General features: G+C 36.0%; 1 protein-coding gene across 4 annotated transcripts in view; it reads left to right on the forward strand.

The window, feature by feature from the left end:
- The window catches only part of smtnb (smoothelin b), an 83422-nt gene that overhangs the window by 24091 nt on the left and 41385 nt on the right, over positions 1–17946 (forward strand). For all 4 annotated transcript variants that reach the window (XM_051895018.1, XM_051895017.1, XM_051895019.1 and 1 more), the window contains 3 exons: positions 4659–4728; positions 12658–13112; positions 16016–16070. In XM_051895018.1, coding sequence (XP_051750978.1) covers positions 4659–4728; positions 12658–13112; positions 16016–16070 — 580 coding nt within the window. The remainder of the gene's footprint in view (positions 1–4658; positions 4729–12657; positions 13113–16015; positions 16071–17946) is intronic.

Below are 17946 nucleotides of genomic sequence, written 5' to 3' on the forward strand. Positions count from 1 at the left end.
TTGTTTCATTAATATGAATTAAATGGCATACATGTTTATTTTTAATTAATTCACAGTATTCATTGCTCGAATGTGAATGCATTTACATTAGTTCTACTGCTGGAAAATTAAACTTTCACATTCACATCCACATTTGAGAGATATATATATATATATATATATAACAACACATAAGTTTGGGGTTGGTAAGATTTTTTTTTTATTGAAATATTTTCTTGAAAGGAGTCTCTTCTGCTCACCAAGGCTGCATTTATTTGATCAAAAACACACTAAAATAGTGAAATATTACTACAATTTACAATAACTGTTTTCTATGTGAAATATTGTAAAATGTAATTTATTCCTGTGATGTAAAGCTGAATTTTCAGCATCATTACTACAGTCTTCAGTGTCACATGATCCTTCAGAAGTCATTCTAATGTGATGATTTGGGTATTGATCATTAATGTTGAAAACTGTTGTGCTGCTTTATATGATTGTGGAAACCGTGATACATTTTTCTTAGCATTCGCTGATTAATAGAAAGTTTAAAAATGTATTTATTTGAAATAGAATTGTCTTTACTGTCACTTTTGATCAACTTAATGCATGCTTGCTTGTTAAAAAAAACATGTATTGACCCCAAATATTTGAACAGTAGTGTCTGCATAATAAACATAGAAAACAAAAATATTTTAGTGCTAAAATATTTAAATAAATCTAAAAATGCAAATTAAATTTCCCTTGAATTGTTTGAGAGAGACAAAGAGAAACCGACCTGTAGATTGGCAGTAAAGCTTCCAGTCTTTGTTGAATATTCAGTGAATATGGAGTATGATCTCTCTTCATCTCTCATTTTAACGTGTGTGTGTGTGTGTGTGCGTGTCTGTGTTGGAGCCAAAATGACAGGCCCTGCTACTGTATTTCACTCATCATGAGTTAAGTGTGTGTGTGGTTCACCAGACTTATCCAGACGCTCATGGAAAATGACACTGACTGCTTCACACACACTAGATCTTATGAGCTTTGTGCACTCAGCTACCTTGGGCAATTTAGAAGATGTAAAGCTTTATGTGGCATTTTGGGGAAAAAATGTTTTTCATGCAAGTAGGAGTGAAGCAGAGATCTTGTGAGAGTTCAGGAGAGTCCATTTGGCTCATACTATACTGTGGTCACCATCTGAGTTCATCTGAAACTGCTGCAGAATGATTGCTAGATTAAACCTGTCTTAAAGGTTTTACCACATACATGTGCATTAAAGTCAGCGTTCACTCAAAAATAAAAATCGGTCATAAGTTTTCTCACCCTCGTGTCACTTAGAACCACATACAATGTGACTGACTTTCGTCTGTGGAGGGAAGCAGCTTTTTCCATGATAAAAGTAAACGGGGACTGGGGCTTTTTAATCTCCTAAAGGATAAAAAAGTACTATAAAAGTTGTTCATGCATCTCGCACACTATAATCAAAGTGTTTGAAAGCCATGCAACAGCTTTGTGTAAGAAACAGGCTAAAATTTAAGACCGCTTCAGTTCACAGAATCTTTATTTTTGGGTGAAATGTCACTTTAACAGCAACCTTGATCTGAACTTCAGAAAAAGCCATTTCTCATGTGTTTTCATGGCAAGCATCTTGTAATTATAGTGTAGAAATATGGATGTGTGGTGCTGCTGAGCAGTGTCTGCGTCTGTTTGCTGTATATCTGTTTTTACAGACAGACATGCTGATGTTTGCTAGTAAAATCTTGCAGGTTTACTGTGGAACAAAATGGTCATGTTAGTCACCGATTTACATATGTTAGGTTTAAATCGTTCTCTCAAGCTGGCTTTCAAGACTGGTCAGAAACAAAAACACACTCAAACACATGACCTCGTGTAATGTCTGATTATTTCTGTTTGTGTTGGGCTGCTGATTAACTGCGGTTTGGTGTTTATTGTACCATATAACTGTTAATCCGTTTACAGCAGGTAGACAATCGCCGTTAAGCCAAGAAGACTTAAAGTCCACAGTGTTAAGCTAACACTAAACATCTTAGTCCTTTCAGCCTGCTTTACAACTTGCATACAAACTCAAAAACTTAAAGGTTCAGTCTGGTTCACCTGTTTGAGAGAATTCTTTGTATTTATTTATATTCTCCTAAATTTAAGTTATCTGCGAGCATGTTATTTCTTTATCAGCTTTCATTGCAATTTTGCATGTTGATACAAATGTTGATGTTATAAAGTTTGTATAATTTGTGACATTTCTATGAAAGCCCATTGCCACTATGGATTAAAAAATGTGTACATCACAATTCTGGCTTTATTTCTCTGTTATGATTCTTATCTCGCAAATTTTGTTTTTGACTTTTTTTCCCTCACAATTGCAAGTTTTATATTTTATTTTTTCTCACAATTATCTCTTTTAAGGGCTACCTAATTGCATGGACAAAATGACCTGCCCATCACAAAATACATATTTTGTTCAAGAAATGTTTTGGTACATTTCATTTAGTTTTTATATTAATCCACAAAATCACACATTCCCCAAATTAATATTTCGTATTATTAATATTATTAAAATTAATATTTCGTATTATTGCCTGCCTGATGCATCCAAGTGATTTAGGAATTTGGCATTTTACATGAAATTGTAATAATATATTTAATAATGAATGTGCTGTGTTGTGTATAGGCGACATATAAGTATGTCATTAGTAGGTCGTTTCTTCAGAAAAGTGTAAACAGTGTGGCTCTATGGCACTATCAAAACATTGCTTTAGTTTGAACTTGCATTTGCTCAACCAGTGGTGTGGTACTTTTGTTTTTAGTCTTAAGCTGTCAGCATAAATAAAAATCCTGTTTAATTGGGATGATGGTAGCCAAGAGTGATCTGACTGAGAGTGAAAGTTTAAAGGGATAGTTTGCCCCAAAGGCTGGCACACACCAAGCCAATGGATGGCCGTTTTTGAGTGTCGGTCAGCTTAGTTTTTCTGCATTTTTGGCTCTAGGTGGGGGTTTTTTGGGCCGGCTCAGCATGTTGAATCGACGTCGAGCCGCCAGTGAGAGAGAGAACTCTGATTGGCTGTTCAGCTTAGTGAACGAGTCAGTGCACGAGAATAAAAGAGAAAACGAGTAAAGTCAAGACGGCACAGACAGAAGGCTGTTCTAATTGTTTTACCTGAACATTTGAATCCACAAATATTTTCATAATAACATCAGCCAACTGGAATAAAGAAAGTGATCAGCATAATTGATATTGAAAATGTTAAGCAAGCGCTCCTTCGTTTTACGGTTTGTACATCTGCAGTCCTAGTTTTGGTTTCCCTCTTTGAATGATGAATATAGACTATTAATACCTGCTAATACAGACAGATATTTCTTTACATGCAGGCACAGAACGCTCATGCTAGTTGACAGTCAACTTTAGTCCTTTTGCTATGTTCAAGCGCAGCTTTTTGGCTGAGAGGCAACCGACGTGAGGCGACAACACAGTCCGCTTTTGTCACCGCTAGTTCTTTGACGTCGGCTTGGTGTGTCACGGGCTTAAAATGAAAAAATAAATAAAGTAATGCATTATTTAATGAAAATCTTGACCTTGGCCATTGGTCTTCTGTGCTCGACTGGTGGGCACACTGGCGCTGTTGTACTGTGGCTGCCATCACATCATCCAAGTGGATGTTGCACACTGGTGGTGGTTGAGGAGAGACCCCTTTGGGTGTACAGTAGTACACAGTAAAGCGCTATATAAATGCCTCATTTCATTTTCTCAATCAACATCGGAGTCTGATATCCCCTTCATTACGTTATTAAAGGGTTATTTCACCCAAAAATGAAATTTCTGTCATTACTCACCCTCATGTCGTTCCACACCCGTAAGACCTTCGTTCATCTTCAGAACACAAATTAAGATATTTTTGATAAAATCCGATGACTCAGTGAGGCCTGCATTACCAGCAAGATAATTAACACTTTCAAATGCCCAGAAAGCTACTAAAGACATATTTAAAACAGTTCATGTGACTACAGTGGTTCAACCTTAATGTTATGAAGAGATGAGAATACTTTTTGTGCGCCAAAAAACACAAAATAACGACTTTATTCAACAATATCTAGTGATGGGCGATTTCGAAACGCTGCTTCATGAAGCTTCGAAGCTTTACGAATCTTTTGTTTTGATTCAGTGGTTCGGAGCGCATATCAAACTGCCAAAGTCACGCCCCCCAGTGGTGAACCATTGAAATTTCGAAACACTTATCACGTAACGAAGCCTTGTTTACTGAAATCACGTGACTTTGGCTCTCCGAATCCCTGATTCGAAACAAAAGATTCGTAGCTTTCTGGGCATTGAAAGTGTTAATTGTCTTGCTGTCAATGGAGGCCTCATCAGATTTTATCAAAAATATCTTACTTTGTGTTCCGAAGACAAACAAAGGTCTTACGGGTGTGGAACGACATGAGGGTGAGTAATTAATGACAGAAATTTCATTAATCATGAAAGGTGGTTTACTAACCAATCATTGTTCTGTCTTGTTTTGTAGAGTCCAAAATCAATCTGTATGCAGTTCTGATGGTTGATTTGGTTGGAATTTTGTGTTTTGGCCACATTTATCTTGATCTATAGTCAGTATGATTTTGTCATTGAATAGGGCTTCAGAGGCAATGAATTTAAGTTTATTTATTTGTTTGTTTGTTTCTTGCAGGGCGGGCAGGATAACATCAAGACAGAAGCACTCATCAGCCAATCAGAGAGAATTGAGAACCACAGAGAAGGCAAGTTAAATCACACAAAACAATCACTTAATCATCTGAGAATGGAGTTCAATCTTGCAAAAAAAGTATAGAAACATTCCACACCAAAGTAGCCTATGGTGATGGAGGCATTCAACGCCCGCAGAAATGTAAAGCTCATTTATGTCTGCCAAACAGATTTTCACCCCCCCACCCCCACCAGGTCAACCCCTATATTTAGACACAGTCTGTTGAAGTAAAACTCCTTTCCTGTGACCCTGACATTTGTGGTGTTAGTGGTCCTTACTCAGCTGCTCAACCCAGTAATTTTGGCCAGGGTGAGAGCAGGGCCAAGCAAAGACGGCCTTAATGAGTGCAGAAATTAGACATTTTGGGAAGCCACTGTTTGTTATTCAGATGGAGACAAAGGAAGTTTGGGGTTGGGACAGGACAGGGAAGAGCATTGTGGAGAATGAGGGAGGGGACATGCTTTTGTCTTGCAAGTATTTTGAAATTTGGGTCAGAGATTTAAACACATTTTGAGTTGAAGACCTATGAAGTACTATGTTGGTACAGTAGTACAGTGATGGTGTCAGTTGGTAATACCATGGTACTTCAGGCTTTTAACTTAAAGGTTAAATTAGGATAATCTGCCTAATATTAAAATGTTAAAGGAATAAGTCACATGTATTCATTTCTGGGAATTATTTATTACTGGGCGAAGGAGAGGTTTATGAGGTAAAAAGTTGAAATTATGATATAAAAAGTCAAAATTATTAGTCATATTTATGAAAAAAAAAATCAGAATTAAGACAAGTCATTTATTTAAGTCAATTAAGGTAAAATTAAGAAAGTCATGACAAAGTCAGACAATCATAATAATGACGTAAGTCATAATGAGAAAAAAGTCAAAATTATGAAAAACTAAATCGTAATTATGAGACAAGTTGAAAATGAGACAAACATAATTATGACAGCCAAAATTCTAGTTATAATTATAAGAAAGTCAAAATGAACCCCCTAGTGTTGTCAAAAATATTGATATTTCGAAATGTATCGATACTGAAGTATCTGAAACGATTCCAATACTCCTTTCTGCAGTATCGACACCAATACCAGCTGTGCGCTTTCTCGCTCTCTTCTCCCACAACAAGTTGACACACGCATGCGCCTCCTCTCATTCAGTCATCTCATTCACTCCGGTTAATTAGTGTTGGTGTGACAGGCTCTGAATTTCGGCACGGGATTGTGCATAATTCTACTCATTCCCGCAGATTTCGCGCTCCCATCCGAAGGGCACACACATAATAAAGCCGCCTCTGACATACAAGTGCCAAAATTATCTCTTTTTGCAGCTTATTAATGGTCAAATACACTAAAAAATAATGTCACAATGCCTATCTTGTTAAGTATTATTGTAAACAGTTCAGGAAGAATGTGTAACTAACAGTATTTTGGATCTGTGCATGCGTCAAGTCTTAAAGTGACAGCAGCCTAATAAATGTCACTCTCTATGTTGTTAATGTTAATCAAACAACAAAAGAAAAAGAGAAAATCACTTACTGCTTTTGACTGATTAACTTATCTAACTTTAATTGATTAATCTGTATTTAATTTTTACAGTGAGGATTATCCAATGTTATTTTAAATTTGATTACTTTGTTTCTTTATTCAGTTTCTTACCTGAAGACTAAATTCTTACCTGAATTTGTATTGTTGTACCAAACAACAATTTGGAACAACAATTTGTAAATGACCTTATTGTAAAAATTTGTGAGGGGAATTTTAATGGTAATAGATCAATGTTTATATATGAAAAAAGCTTAAAAGCTTTATAGTGATCTCTTCAGAAGAAATTTGATTGCCTAGACCAGGGCTCTTCAAGTAGTTTCAAAAAATTATTTTATTAAGTATTAGGCTTAAATGAAAATATTCTCACAGTGAGACTTGGTAACCACAGGTAAAACCATACATGGCTACTCACTACCACTGTCAAATGATAAATGATAGACATGAATTATATATTTCCCTACCCACCTAATAAATATATTGCAAAATAAATGGCTATAACAGTTTTCAATGTAAATATTCCACATTTCCACAAACCATGGTAAATTACTACAGTTCATTCATGGTAAATGTCTGTAAGGGTGGTGATTTTGGGATTTAAAAGTCTTCTATCTTCATTCATGGCACGCTTCTCCTGTTTTCCTCATCAGTCTTCTTAGGAATGTTGAGGCTGTTTCATCCGATTTAAAACTAGTTTAATCATCGAGTGATTTGTAGTGTGTAAACGAGAGGTGTGTGTCGAATTGTAACGCTCCTCACTAGATGTCACAACGCTGTTTAATAATGGTGACCGGGAATAAACGCGGCTCCTTTAAGCTTTCCTTCCATTATCCACTGGGCCGCTCTGCGTAGTTCAAAGTAAACTTGTGAAAACAGCACTATTTGTTCTGTATTTGCTGTTACTGACCGAGAAACAACTACAGATGATTCAGTGACAGAGCGGTCCGAACGAATCCAAATCGTTTCAGATCGTTATTCAAGCGCGTTTGGCTAATTCACGAATGATAGGTATCGCTGGTTCAGTCGACAGAAATACAGGACACACAAATTAACTGCTGAAATATTCGCACGGAAAACGTTTCTCAGGTCAGTCGGAGGATCGTGCATGTTACGAACAGTGCCTATATAGGCATACAGCTGCAGGCGCCACTGCGGCCACGTATCTAACCAAATTTAGCCGAACCACCAGGAAAAAAAGGAGGAGGGAGATTGGGGTGCTGCGGGAAAAAAGAGGGAGATGATTGGCGGGCCGGATTTGGCCCGCGGGCCACCAGTTGAGGAGCCCTGGCCTAGACTTTCAATGGATGGACAAAAAAAAAAGAAATATTAAAACTATGTATATTACAGTATATGCAGCATTTTTCCCCCATGGTATCGAAAATGGTATAGAATTGATACTTTTCAAGGTGTCGTATCAAAGTTAGAAATTCCAGTATCGTGACAATACTAGAAGACACGCTAAGTCATAATTGAGAAGTCGAAATTGAGTCATAGTTAAGACAAAAAATTATGAAATTATAAATTGCTAAGTCATTATGACAAAGTCAAAATTATGACAAACTAAATCATAATTATGAGAAGTTGAAATTGAGATAAAAAGTCAAAATTTTGACAGCCAAAATTCTATTCATAATTATTAGAAAGTCAAAATGAAGACACACTAAGTCATAACTGAGAAGTCTAAATTGAGTCAGTTATGAAATTGAGATACTAAGTCAAAATTGTGACACATTTAGCCATAATTATGAGATAAAAAGTTAATCAGTCGAAATCATGTCATAATGTCATTGTATAAGTCATAATTGATGTCAAAAGTGAGAACTTTTATGACCTATGTCATAATTATGATTTGACAAAACGTTTTTTTTTTTCTTATGTGGCAGAAATGGGCTTCCTAGGGCTGGGCAATACAGCTAAAAAATGTATCACGATATGATATTTCATATTGATCTGTATCGATAATTATTGAAAAAATTAATAACTTTAAAAAATAAAAAAAAAGACCAGTACAAAAAAAAAAAGTTTGAATTTTACCAATGCATTTTTAATTAAGGCAAACAACAAATTTTAAAACAAAACAAAATAAAAAAGTAAAATGTAACCAAATCTTTCTTATATTTTATATGAAGATTAAATAAATAAGTGTTAAAGAAACTTAGAGCTGCACAATTCTGGATAAATTGAGAAACACTTTTTTTGTTTGTTTGAAACTGAGATCATGATTTGAATGACAACTAAACGAAATAACATGTAATTTGAATTAATTATTTTTTTAAAAAAATCTGTGTATGATTCAATGACTCACTCATAAATACTCGTTTCATTACTGGACGAATCAGTGTTTTTGAAAGAATCTGTTGAATGAAGATTCAAATAAATTTTTTAACCACTCACTTGTCGCCACCTGGTGGTGAAACAATGTAATCGATAAATGCGTCATTTTCAGCACCAAGTTTCTATTTTTTTTTTTTAATCGATAACATAGACATTACTATTTATATCTGAACTATAAACTTTTATCTCAGTACTTCTGTGATAATTTGAATATTTGTAACACAGAAATAAAGATACTGTGTGATTGAAAACACTGTGCAGCTGTTTATACCGACATGACAACTGCTCTCTCAAGACGAACTTTGAAGTAGATCAACTGTAAGATGCAAGGAAACCATGAAACTGCCACACTGACGAGCTGACGTACTTTTATATTCACAATCTTAGGTACAGCACTCATTTTCATGTGTTTGTGCGTTCTGATTTCATGTGGCGATTGCGCAACTGAACTCCACAGCAACTTGTTTGCTTGTCATTCATAGCGCGTCTGTTTGGGACGCAGGGAGCTTGAGAGTTGTTCATGCAACCGAACTTCATGTCTGTTTACATTTCAATGCATTTAAGTGAAACTATATTGAGAGTTATATCGAACGTTTTTTTCTATCGTTATCGATAAATATCAATACCGTTTTATCGCCCAGGCCTAGGGCTTCCATACAAATCCCATTTGTGTTAGAGTATATACAATTTACATGAAAATGTGAATGAAAGATTAATATATAGTTCATCTCGTACTTAATACAAATATATAGTTGTATGAACTAGTACTTTTTGTCACTTTTGGAGAGTAAATTTCATTTTTAGGTAATATTTGTGCATCTGTAATACCTGATTTCCATACCAGCTAAAACAAATCTGTTTATCCAAAGAGATGATTGAGGGACTTTGTTGGGTTTGACATGTTCTATTTTATAGCCTAGCATTTGTCTGAGAGTGTGGAGAGCCTTTCTTTGTGCTGAAGCAGAAGAATGCGTCTGGGGTTTGGATCTCTGAACTTCATTGCCTGCCACATCTCTTGTGGTAGACAAAGCAGACAAGATGGTAATCAAATTAAGCACTCGACTAGGCCAGAGCCTCAAGACCTCACAGTTACACATCTAAGATGTGTCATTTATATTCACTTACTCTTAATTTACTGAAGGAGGTCCTTTAAGGGAGTTTCTGACTGCTATTAACAAGTTTTTTACTTTATATACATCTTTAACTATAGTTGAAGTTGCAATCTAGTACTTTTTCTCTTCGTATTTCAAATGTTTGAATATTAAATGTAACATTCGACCTTCTCAGCGGCATATTGCCATAAAAAAATGTATCATAAATCTTTAATATTTGAAAACATTATTGTAAAGACCTTTTAAGGAGTATTTTAAGGAGCACAAGACGTAGACTAAGCAGCCCAGAAGCACAGACTGTGCTCTGCTCCTTCAGAGATCTGAGAATGGTGGAAACAGAACGATACTTCCTGACCAGATGTGAAAAGTATCAGGATGTCGGCAAGACTGCTTTCCTACAAATTACAGGGATCTGCTGAGAAACGCCGTTACCTTAAAAGAGCATTAGCTCTCTCTCATTACAGCTAGAGTCTGGGACTGAAGCGTGAATGCAGATCTCTCAGGTATTATCAGTCAGATGAGTATTTTGACAGCTTTTGCCACGCTATAAAAAAATGAATGAAAAAAGTCAGTTATCATAAAGTAGCCCATTTTAGTTTATATCTTCAAATTTGAGCTGGTACATGTAAAGTTGTCAAATATTTACTGATAGCAGGCTCTAGGCTGAGGGTTTGACGCTAATGTCACTTCCTGTATTCTCTGTCTGGATATCTCTGTCCTTGTTCCCCCAAACAGCCTTTGCCCTGAGTGTGCGTATACTCAGGAAATGTGAAAGGAAATGTCCTATCTCCACCCAGCATGCACAGCTCATTACAATAACCATCTGACATTCCTTTGGCTTCGTTCTGTTCGTTTTGTCTGTGACTGGCTGCATATATTTGCCTTTTATATGTTGAGAGTACATAGGAATGAATAGTATTTCACCATACATGCTAATGCAAATCTTGCAAATCTCCTGAAAGAAATTCAGTGTTCATACATTCAGTATGCATGCAGTGCTCATGAGTGTTCAGTGAAGTTTGCATTAGCTGATTGTCCGATTAAACGTTGAATTGCTGATTGTCCAATATTTCTTAAACTAACAAGATGCGTTTAATATATTTGTTTTCAGCTTAAGGTTGTATACTTACCTGTAAATGTTAGAAATGTTAAGCAAATTCCATTTCACATAAGGGATTATCCTGACAGCAAGCGAATCTACGTGTGACTTCTCAGACTTCAGTGAACAAGTGACGTTGTATGCATTTGCGTAAAATAGAATGGGAGAGCAATAACTCTAAACTTAGTCTAAAATATTTTGCATCCAAAAGTGTAAGCACTTCAAATCTCTTCCCACAATTACAACAGCACTATAAACTGCAGTGTATGTTCCTGCCAGATGCAGCAAGATTGACAGACTCTTTTATTTAAAGACAGACACGGTTTGTTCAGGAAACCACTGTTTATTTAAAAAAAAAAAGGTTTGTTTTTCAACTGCTGTACCGAAAACGTACCGAACAGAGACTTCAGAACTGAGGTATATGTCATTTTTGTGTACTGTTACACCCCTATTAAATACTGGAAAAAAAAAAAAAAAAAAAGAGTAAAAGGTAATATTACAGATTTTTGGTTGAGTCTATAATATTCAGAAAGTGATAACCAATAAACCAAGAGAAACTGATACCAATTTTAATTTAAAAAACTTAATTTTTCAACAACACTAGACTACTGTAGCATAACATGATTTTAGAGCAAAATTCAATTTATAACATTTATTTAGCAGTGGGAAATTATTTGCTTTAAAGGATTAGTTTACTTTCAAATGAAAATTAGCCCAAGCTTTACTCACCCTCAAGCCATCCTAGGTGTATATGACTTTCTTCTTTCTGATGAACACAATCGGAGAAATATTAATAAATATCCTGATGCATCCGAGCTTTATAATGGCTTTATCCATTGTAAATGTACTCCACACTGCTCCGGAGGGTTAATAAAGGCCTTCTGAAGTGAAGCGATGCGTTTGTGTAAAAAAAATCCATATTTAACCGGTTATGAAGTAAAATATCTAGCTTCCGCCAGACCGCCTTCTGTATTCAACTTACGGAAAAAGCTTAACTGACGCAATTCCAGTTCCGTTTTTTTCGTAAGTTGAATACAGAAGGCGGTCTGGTGGAAGCTAGATATTTTACTTCATAACTTGTTAAATATGGATACTTTTTTTACACAAACGCTTCGCTTCAGAAGGTCTTTATTAACCCCCCGGAGCCGTGTGGAGTACATTTATGATGGATGGATGTGGATGGAGACACTTTCTTCAGCTCATACTTGTTGATCCTGTTCACTGCCATTATAAAGCTCAGATGCGTCAGGATATTTATTAAAATTTTCCGATTGTGTTCATCAGAAAGAAGAAAGGGTGAGTAGGCTGAGTAAAGCTTGGACTAATTTTCATTTGAAAATGAACTAATCTTTAAGTCTGTGGCGTGGTTCATTTAATACATACTCTACCGTTCAGATGTTGGGGGTCGGTATGATTTTTATGATTTTATTTTATGGTGTTCTTCTGCTCACCAAGGCTGCATTTATTTGATCCAAAACACAATAAAACTGTAATATTGTGAAATATTATGGCAATTTAAAATAACTGTTTTTTTTTTTAAGTGAATATATTGTAAAATGTAATTTATTCCTGTGATCAAAGCATCATTACTCCAGTCTTCAGTGTCACATGATCCTTCAGAAATCATTCTAATATGATGATTTGATGCTCAAGAAATATTTCTGATTATTATTAATGTTGAAAACAGTTGTGCTGCTTCATATTTATGTGGAAACCATATGATTTGACTTTTTCTCTTTTTAGTCCACTTAAGCTGCACTTAGGTTAGTATTTTAAAGAAGACTCAATTGTGAAAACACACTTATTCTAAGCTGTTATAGTGTACTTACAGCTATGCATCTGTCTCTTCTGCTCTAGGCTCGAACCCTGACATGGTTTTAGTACTAGATCCTTTGGTCAGAGAGAAAGTCTCTTGCCCTCTGACCCAGCGGATTCAATGTGATCATGGCTCGCCCTCCTCAGAAGTCATTCCATCATACCGGGAGCGTTCGGACTCCGGAGGGTCGAGTGACAGCCACAGCTCTCATCAGAGAACGAGGCTGAACTCCAGCGCTTCGGACCGCAGTCATGAATCCCTGTCTACTGCTGAAGATCATCTGAGGGACCAAAGATCACTGTCAGGACCAGCTGGGGAGGAAGTGAGAGCGGGCGCATCTCTTTCTGGTGTGAATTCAGAGGCTCCGCAGATGGATCGAGAGCTGAAGAAACTTGACAATGGCGTGGAGACGACTCATTTAAGGAGCACAACAAGTTCACAAGAATTCACACTGAATATGAGTAGTAAAAGGCCTGAAGACATCTCCGGACAGAAGGTGGGTAGAAGTGAAAGGTGTCTGATGGGAGCTCTTGCTCTGTTAGTTCCACCAGGAGGTACTATTTGTCTCTGTTTGAGATTGTCTTGTTTTACCTTCTGTCCTCCTGTACACTGAAAAAAAATTGGGTAACACTTCATTGTCCTTGTTCCATGTACAGTAGTTACTATAGGAATAACTATAAATGATGCATAATTACATTAAACCAAACCCTAATCCTATAGGGTCATTCCGTGTCAAGTCAACCAGAGGTCCCCGGCTCAAATTTTTGATTTTATTATTTTTTTTCTGTAGAAAGACAAACAAATAGTGATGAAAGCCAAAATATTAAATGTCACAGATATATATCCACTATTTTGTTGAGGGGGTCAAAATGACAATATTCACCTGAGATTTGGAGCCAAATTAGAGGTGTGTAAAAATGACTTTATAAAGATGGCAGCATCATTATTTTATTTTTACACAGAGATTGGTCGGTCTGTTAGTAAAATCTGTTGACTTTAGCAATTTTTGTTTCATTATGTGCCAACAGTGACAGTTCAAAAAATGGTGAAAAACACTTCTTGTGTTTTTTGCTTCAAGTTTGCTTGCCTGTGTATCTTAATATCCTTTTAGATTCTGGTTCTTAACAAACTTTCTTTTTGGTATCTTCATTTTAAAGGCGCTCGACGGTTCAATCTCAGATGTATGGAGATCTTAATGCGGCTCCATGAGTAAATTGGTAAATTGTACTTTTTACACCACTATAAATTGGCTACAAAGATCAGGTAAAAATGCCCATTTTGACCCCCTCTACAAAATAGTGGATTACTCTGTAAATATACATCTAAGACATTTAATATTTTGGCTTTCATCACTATTTATGTTTGTTTTTCTACAGAAAAAATATTAACAATATCAAAAATTTGAGCCGGGGAAGTTTCCGAAAGTTGTTTGATTTGACACGGAATGACCCTATCGTAATTACATGTAGTTAATTATTATTACTCAGTACTTAAATGTATAATTACACTGTAACACGGACACCTTAAAATAAAGTGTAACCCAAAATTGGTGTAGAAACAGTTTTCACTGAGAAATTGCTAGTAAATTTCACAAAAATTACAAACAAATGGCAATTAACGCATTGAATTAAACGTGAAATTTTGAAGGAGGAAAAACTGAAATAGTGTTTTCCTATAAAACAAACTCCAGTATTCTGTTCCATTTATAACTTAAGTTCGAAGAACCATTTTTTACAGTATAGTCCAGTTAGTGTAATCCATCCACCTCTTGCTCAGACCTTCCTCATAAGAGAGAATCATTAAGCATCACTGTTACTATTGCTCATATGTAGGGTTAATGGATTTTTAGCTTTCATGTGCATTGGACATGATCCCTCGAATTCTGTTGCTTTTTGAAGAGTGTGCTATTACAATTCTGGCTGGCTGATAATAAAACAAGCAAAAAACATCTCATATACTTCCATTGATATGATTGATATCTAGAGACCAGAAAATAGATTCTACAAAGTAATATGCTTAAAACCACACCGAACACTTTAGAAGCCACATACTGTAGCAATGTGCTACAACATACAGTTACAAACCTAATAATATAGTGTAAATAAAATACACTACTTTTCAAAGGTTTGGGTTAGGTACAATTTTTAGGGGTTCAAGCACATAGCACTGAAACCCTATTGTAATTGTTAAAATTTCCAAGGATCAGCGTTCTCCCTTAAAAGTAATCAGACAGTCCAAACCGTAAGTCATAGAGACTTGAAACTTTGAGGGCTGGTAGTACTCACACCGTCTACAACGTCACCAAGGCTCGCCTCAATCGGCCTGATGGGGGCGCTACAGAGGTCAAAAGTACAAAATGGCTCATAACTGTTAAACCGTTAGGTGTAGACTAAAGTGTCTTATATTCCTCGGATTAGCTCGTTGGAATTTTCGGGTATTTTGGATTTTTTTTAAATGCCTACTTTTGCAAATTAGTCTTAGGTTTTTTACCTGTTCGGAACCAAACCAGTGCAGCAAGATTCTCTGGAGTCTAATTGTCAATAGATATCAAAAAAAGTTAAAATTTCGATTCACGGTCCCTAAGGGCCGCCAAAACGTTCAAAGTGGGTGAAGCCACTTTTACTAAAATGGCTATAACTCATGAGTGGAATGAGATATTTTCACCAAACTCAGCACACCTATGTAAGAACTCATTATGTGGTCGCATGAAAAAAAAGAAGCGGCGACTGGCCACTTGGTGGTGCTATAACAGGAAAAAAACTTGAAAATGGCTATAACTACTTCAACGTTAGTCTGATCGACTTGAAAATTGGCATGCAGTGTCTTCGTCCGAAGTGTCATGATTGTCTATGAGGACATTGACGCATCTTAAAAAACATGTCCGCCATCGGCCAATGAATTTTGAGCAGCTATCAGACAAGGTTAACGGAGGCCAGTCAGAATGAAACTCGCTGGGCCTGTTTGACTCACGGCCCTAGAGGCCTGTGAGAATTTCTAATGAAATCAGGGGAGGGCGCCTTCACGTGCGTAAAGGATCGTGTATCACGCAATTTTTTCGCACACGCCCACGACGTTTGTACCACATGGTAGAACTCATTCTGAGCAACTTTGCCTCTAGGACCGCCTCTGTCCAGTTATTACAATTTTAAATAATTTTCTTTTTGAATATATTTATTTATTCCTGTGATCAAAGCTGAATTTTCAGCATAATTACTGCAGTCTTCAGTCACATGATTCTTCAGAAATCATTCTAATATGCTGATTTGCTGCTCAAGAAACATTTCTGATAATTTATCAATGTTGAAAACAGTTTTTGCCGCTTCAAATTTTTTAAGAAAACTTTTATCCCATGTTTCATGTCATGCTCTGAGAGGTTGATTTTGAATTAATTTTCCTCAGGTTACATCAGGTAGAGACGCTCTCTTGACTTCTCTTCCTAACGGCAAGGATACAGGTGAGCAGTTCTGCACGCCCACACAAAAAAACACCACAGCAGAAGGTTCTCGAATAATAGATTTAGCCTGTGTCCTAGAATTAGTTAATAATTGCTTTATTATTTATAATTAGACTTTCTCCATTCAAATCTAACTTGCATATATTGCATACCTGGCAGTATAGTTGCCCAGCAGCAAGCTGATGTCCTTCTGCTTTTGTTTAAAGTTTCGAGATGTCACCCTCTCTCAGTTAGCGGGCCGTGTCCCAAGATCTTTACTCTTCTTTATGACCTAATAGGGCCATTACCACATTCACAGGCTTAGGGGCCCAGTCCGGTATAATACTTTAATCAGTCTTTCCTGTCTCCTCCCCCTTCTGAAGAAACCAAAACATCCTGCATGACCCGTAGGGATGAAAAATCCCAAATGAGATGGAATTAATATCCTTAGAATCACAATTGTTTATTCTTGGCACAATGAAATTAAATGGATGGCAAGTGAAGACTTTTGATTAAAGGGATAGTTGATGAAACCTAAAATGAAAATTCTGTCAAGTGCAGTTAAGCATATTTGAGTGCGCTGATCAATGTTTGTATATGACTAAAAGCCTGAATTCATCACATTAAGGGATCATGTCTTTTCTGAAGACTTGAATTAAACTGCTCAATATGTATAAATCTTTTTTTTTTTTTTATGCTCAAAGAAGAACGAAAGTCTTATTGTTTGGAATGCTGGAAGGTGAGTAATTGATGACAGAATTTTCATTTTTGGTTGAACTAGCCCTTTAATTCTCTTACTTCCTTGCTTCAACCAGGAAAAAAAAGCAGTATTGTCACATGTGACTCTTCTAGAGTTTCAGAAGAGATCTCAAGGAAGTCTCTGATCAGATTTGCCAAGATATCAAAGTCTACAATCAAATGTCAGAGATTTAATAATTAACATTTCTCATCAAATTCTTCCAAGATCAAAATGATCTGAACTCTGTTATCAAATTTGTAGCTTTTGGTGTCAAAACTTCTTGCAGTCTTATTTTATTATACTTTTTTAATGTATTCTTTTCAGATTTAAAAAAACATTAAAAATCTTTAATTTAGATACGTTATTCTGAATGACCATATTCTACATCCCTTAATCCTACCCAATACCTAAACTTAACAACTACCTTACTAACTATTAATAAGCAGTAATTAGGAGTTTATTGAAGCAAAATTCATAGTTAATTGTTAGTTAATAGTCAAATTGGACCCTAAACTAAAGTGTGACCACTTGTGCTGCTATTGAGGAAGGATATGGGTAAGGTTAGGCACAGGACTGGTTGTATGGGTAGGTTTAAAGGGTTTCAAAAATGAAAATAATCCCATGATTTACTCACCCTCAAGCCTTCCTAGGTGTATATGACTATCTTCTTTCAGACGAACACAATCAGAGCTATATTTAAAAATATCCTTGCTCCTCCATGCTTTAAAATTTTATAAATGAAAATAACTCATTTGGCGCAAGTCAACTTGCACAGTATGCGTACGGTCGTCTGCTGGAAATGAGTTAGTTGAATTTATGAAGTTTTAAATATGGATATTTTTCTTACAAAAACCCATCGCTTCACTTCAGAAGGCCTTTATTAACCCTCTGGAGCCGTATCGATTATTTTTTATAATGAATGGATGAATTTTTTGGGGGCTTCAAAATCCCCCTTCACTCCCATTGTAAAGCTTGGAAGAGCCAGAATATTTTTGAATATATCTCTGATTGTGTTTGTCTGAAAGAAGATAGTCATATACACCTAGGATGGCTTGAGGGTGAGTAAATCATGGGATAATTTGATAATTTTTGGGTGTGATACTATCCCTTTAAGGTTTGGTTAAGGCGTAAGGAAACGGTCAACAGAACTTAATTACA

This window comes from Ctenopharyngodon idella, chromosome 5 (genome assembly GCF_019924925.1).
Source record: "Ctenopharyngodon idella isolate HZGC_01 chromosome 5, HZGC01, whole genome shotgun sequence".
NCBI classification, from domain to species: Eukaryota; Metazoa; Chordata; class Actinopteri; order Cypriniformes; family Xenocyprididae; genus Ctenopharyngodon; species Ctenopharyngodon idella.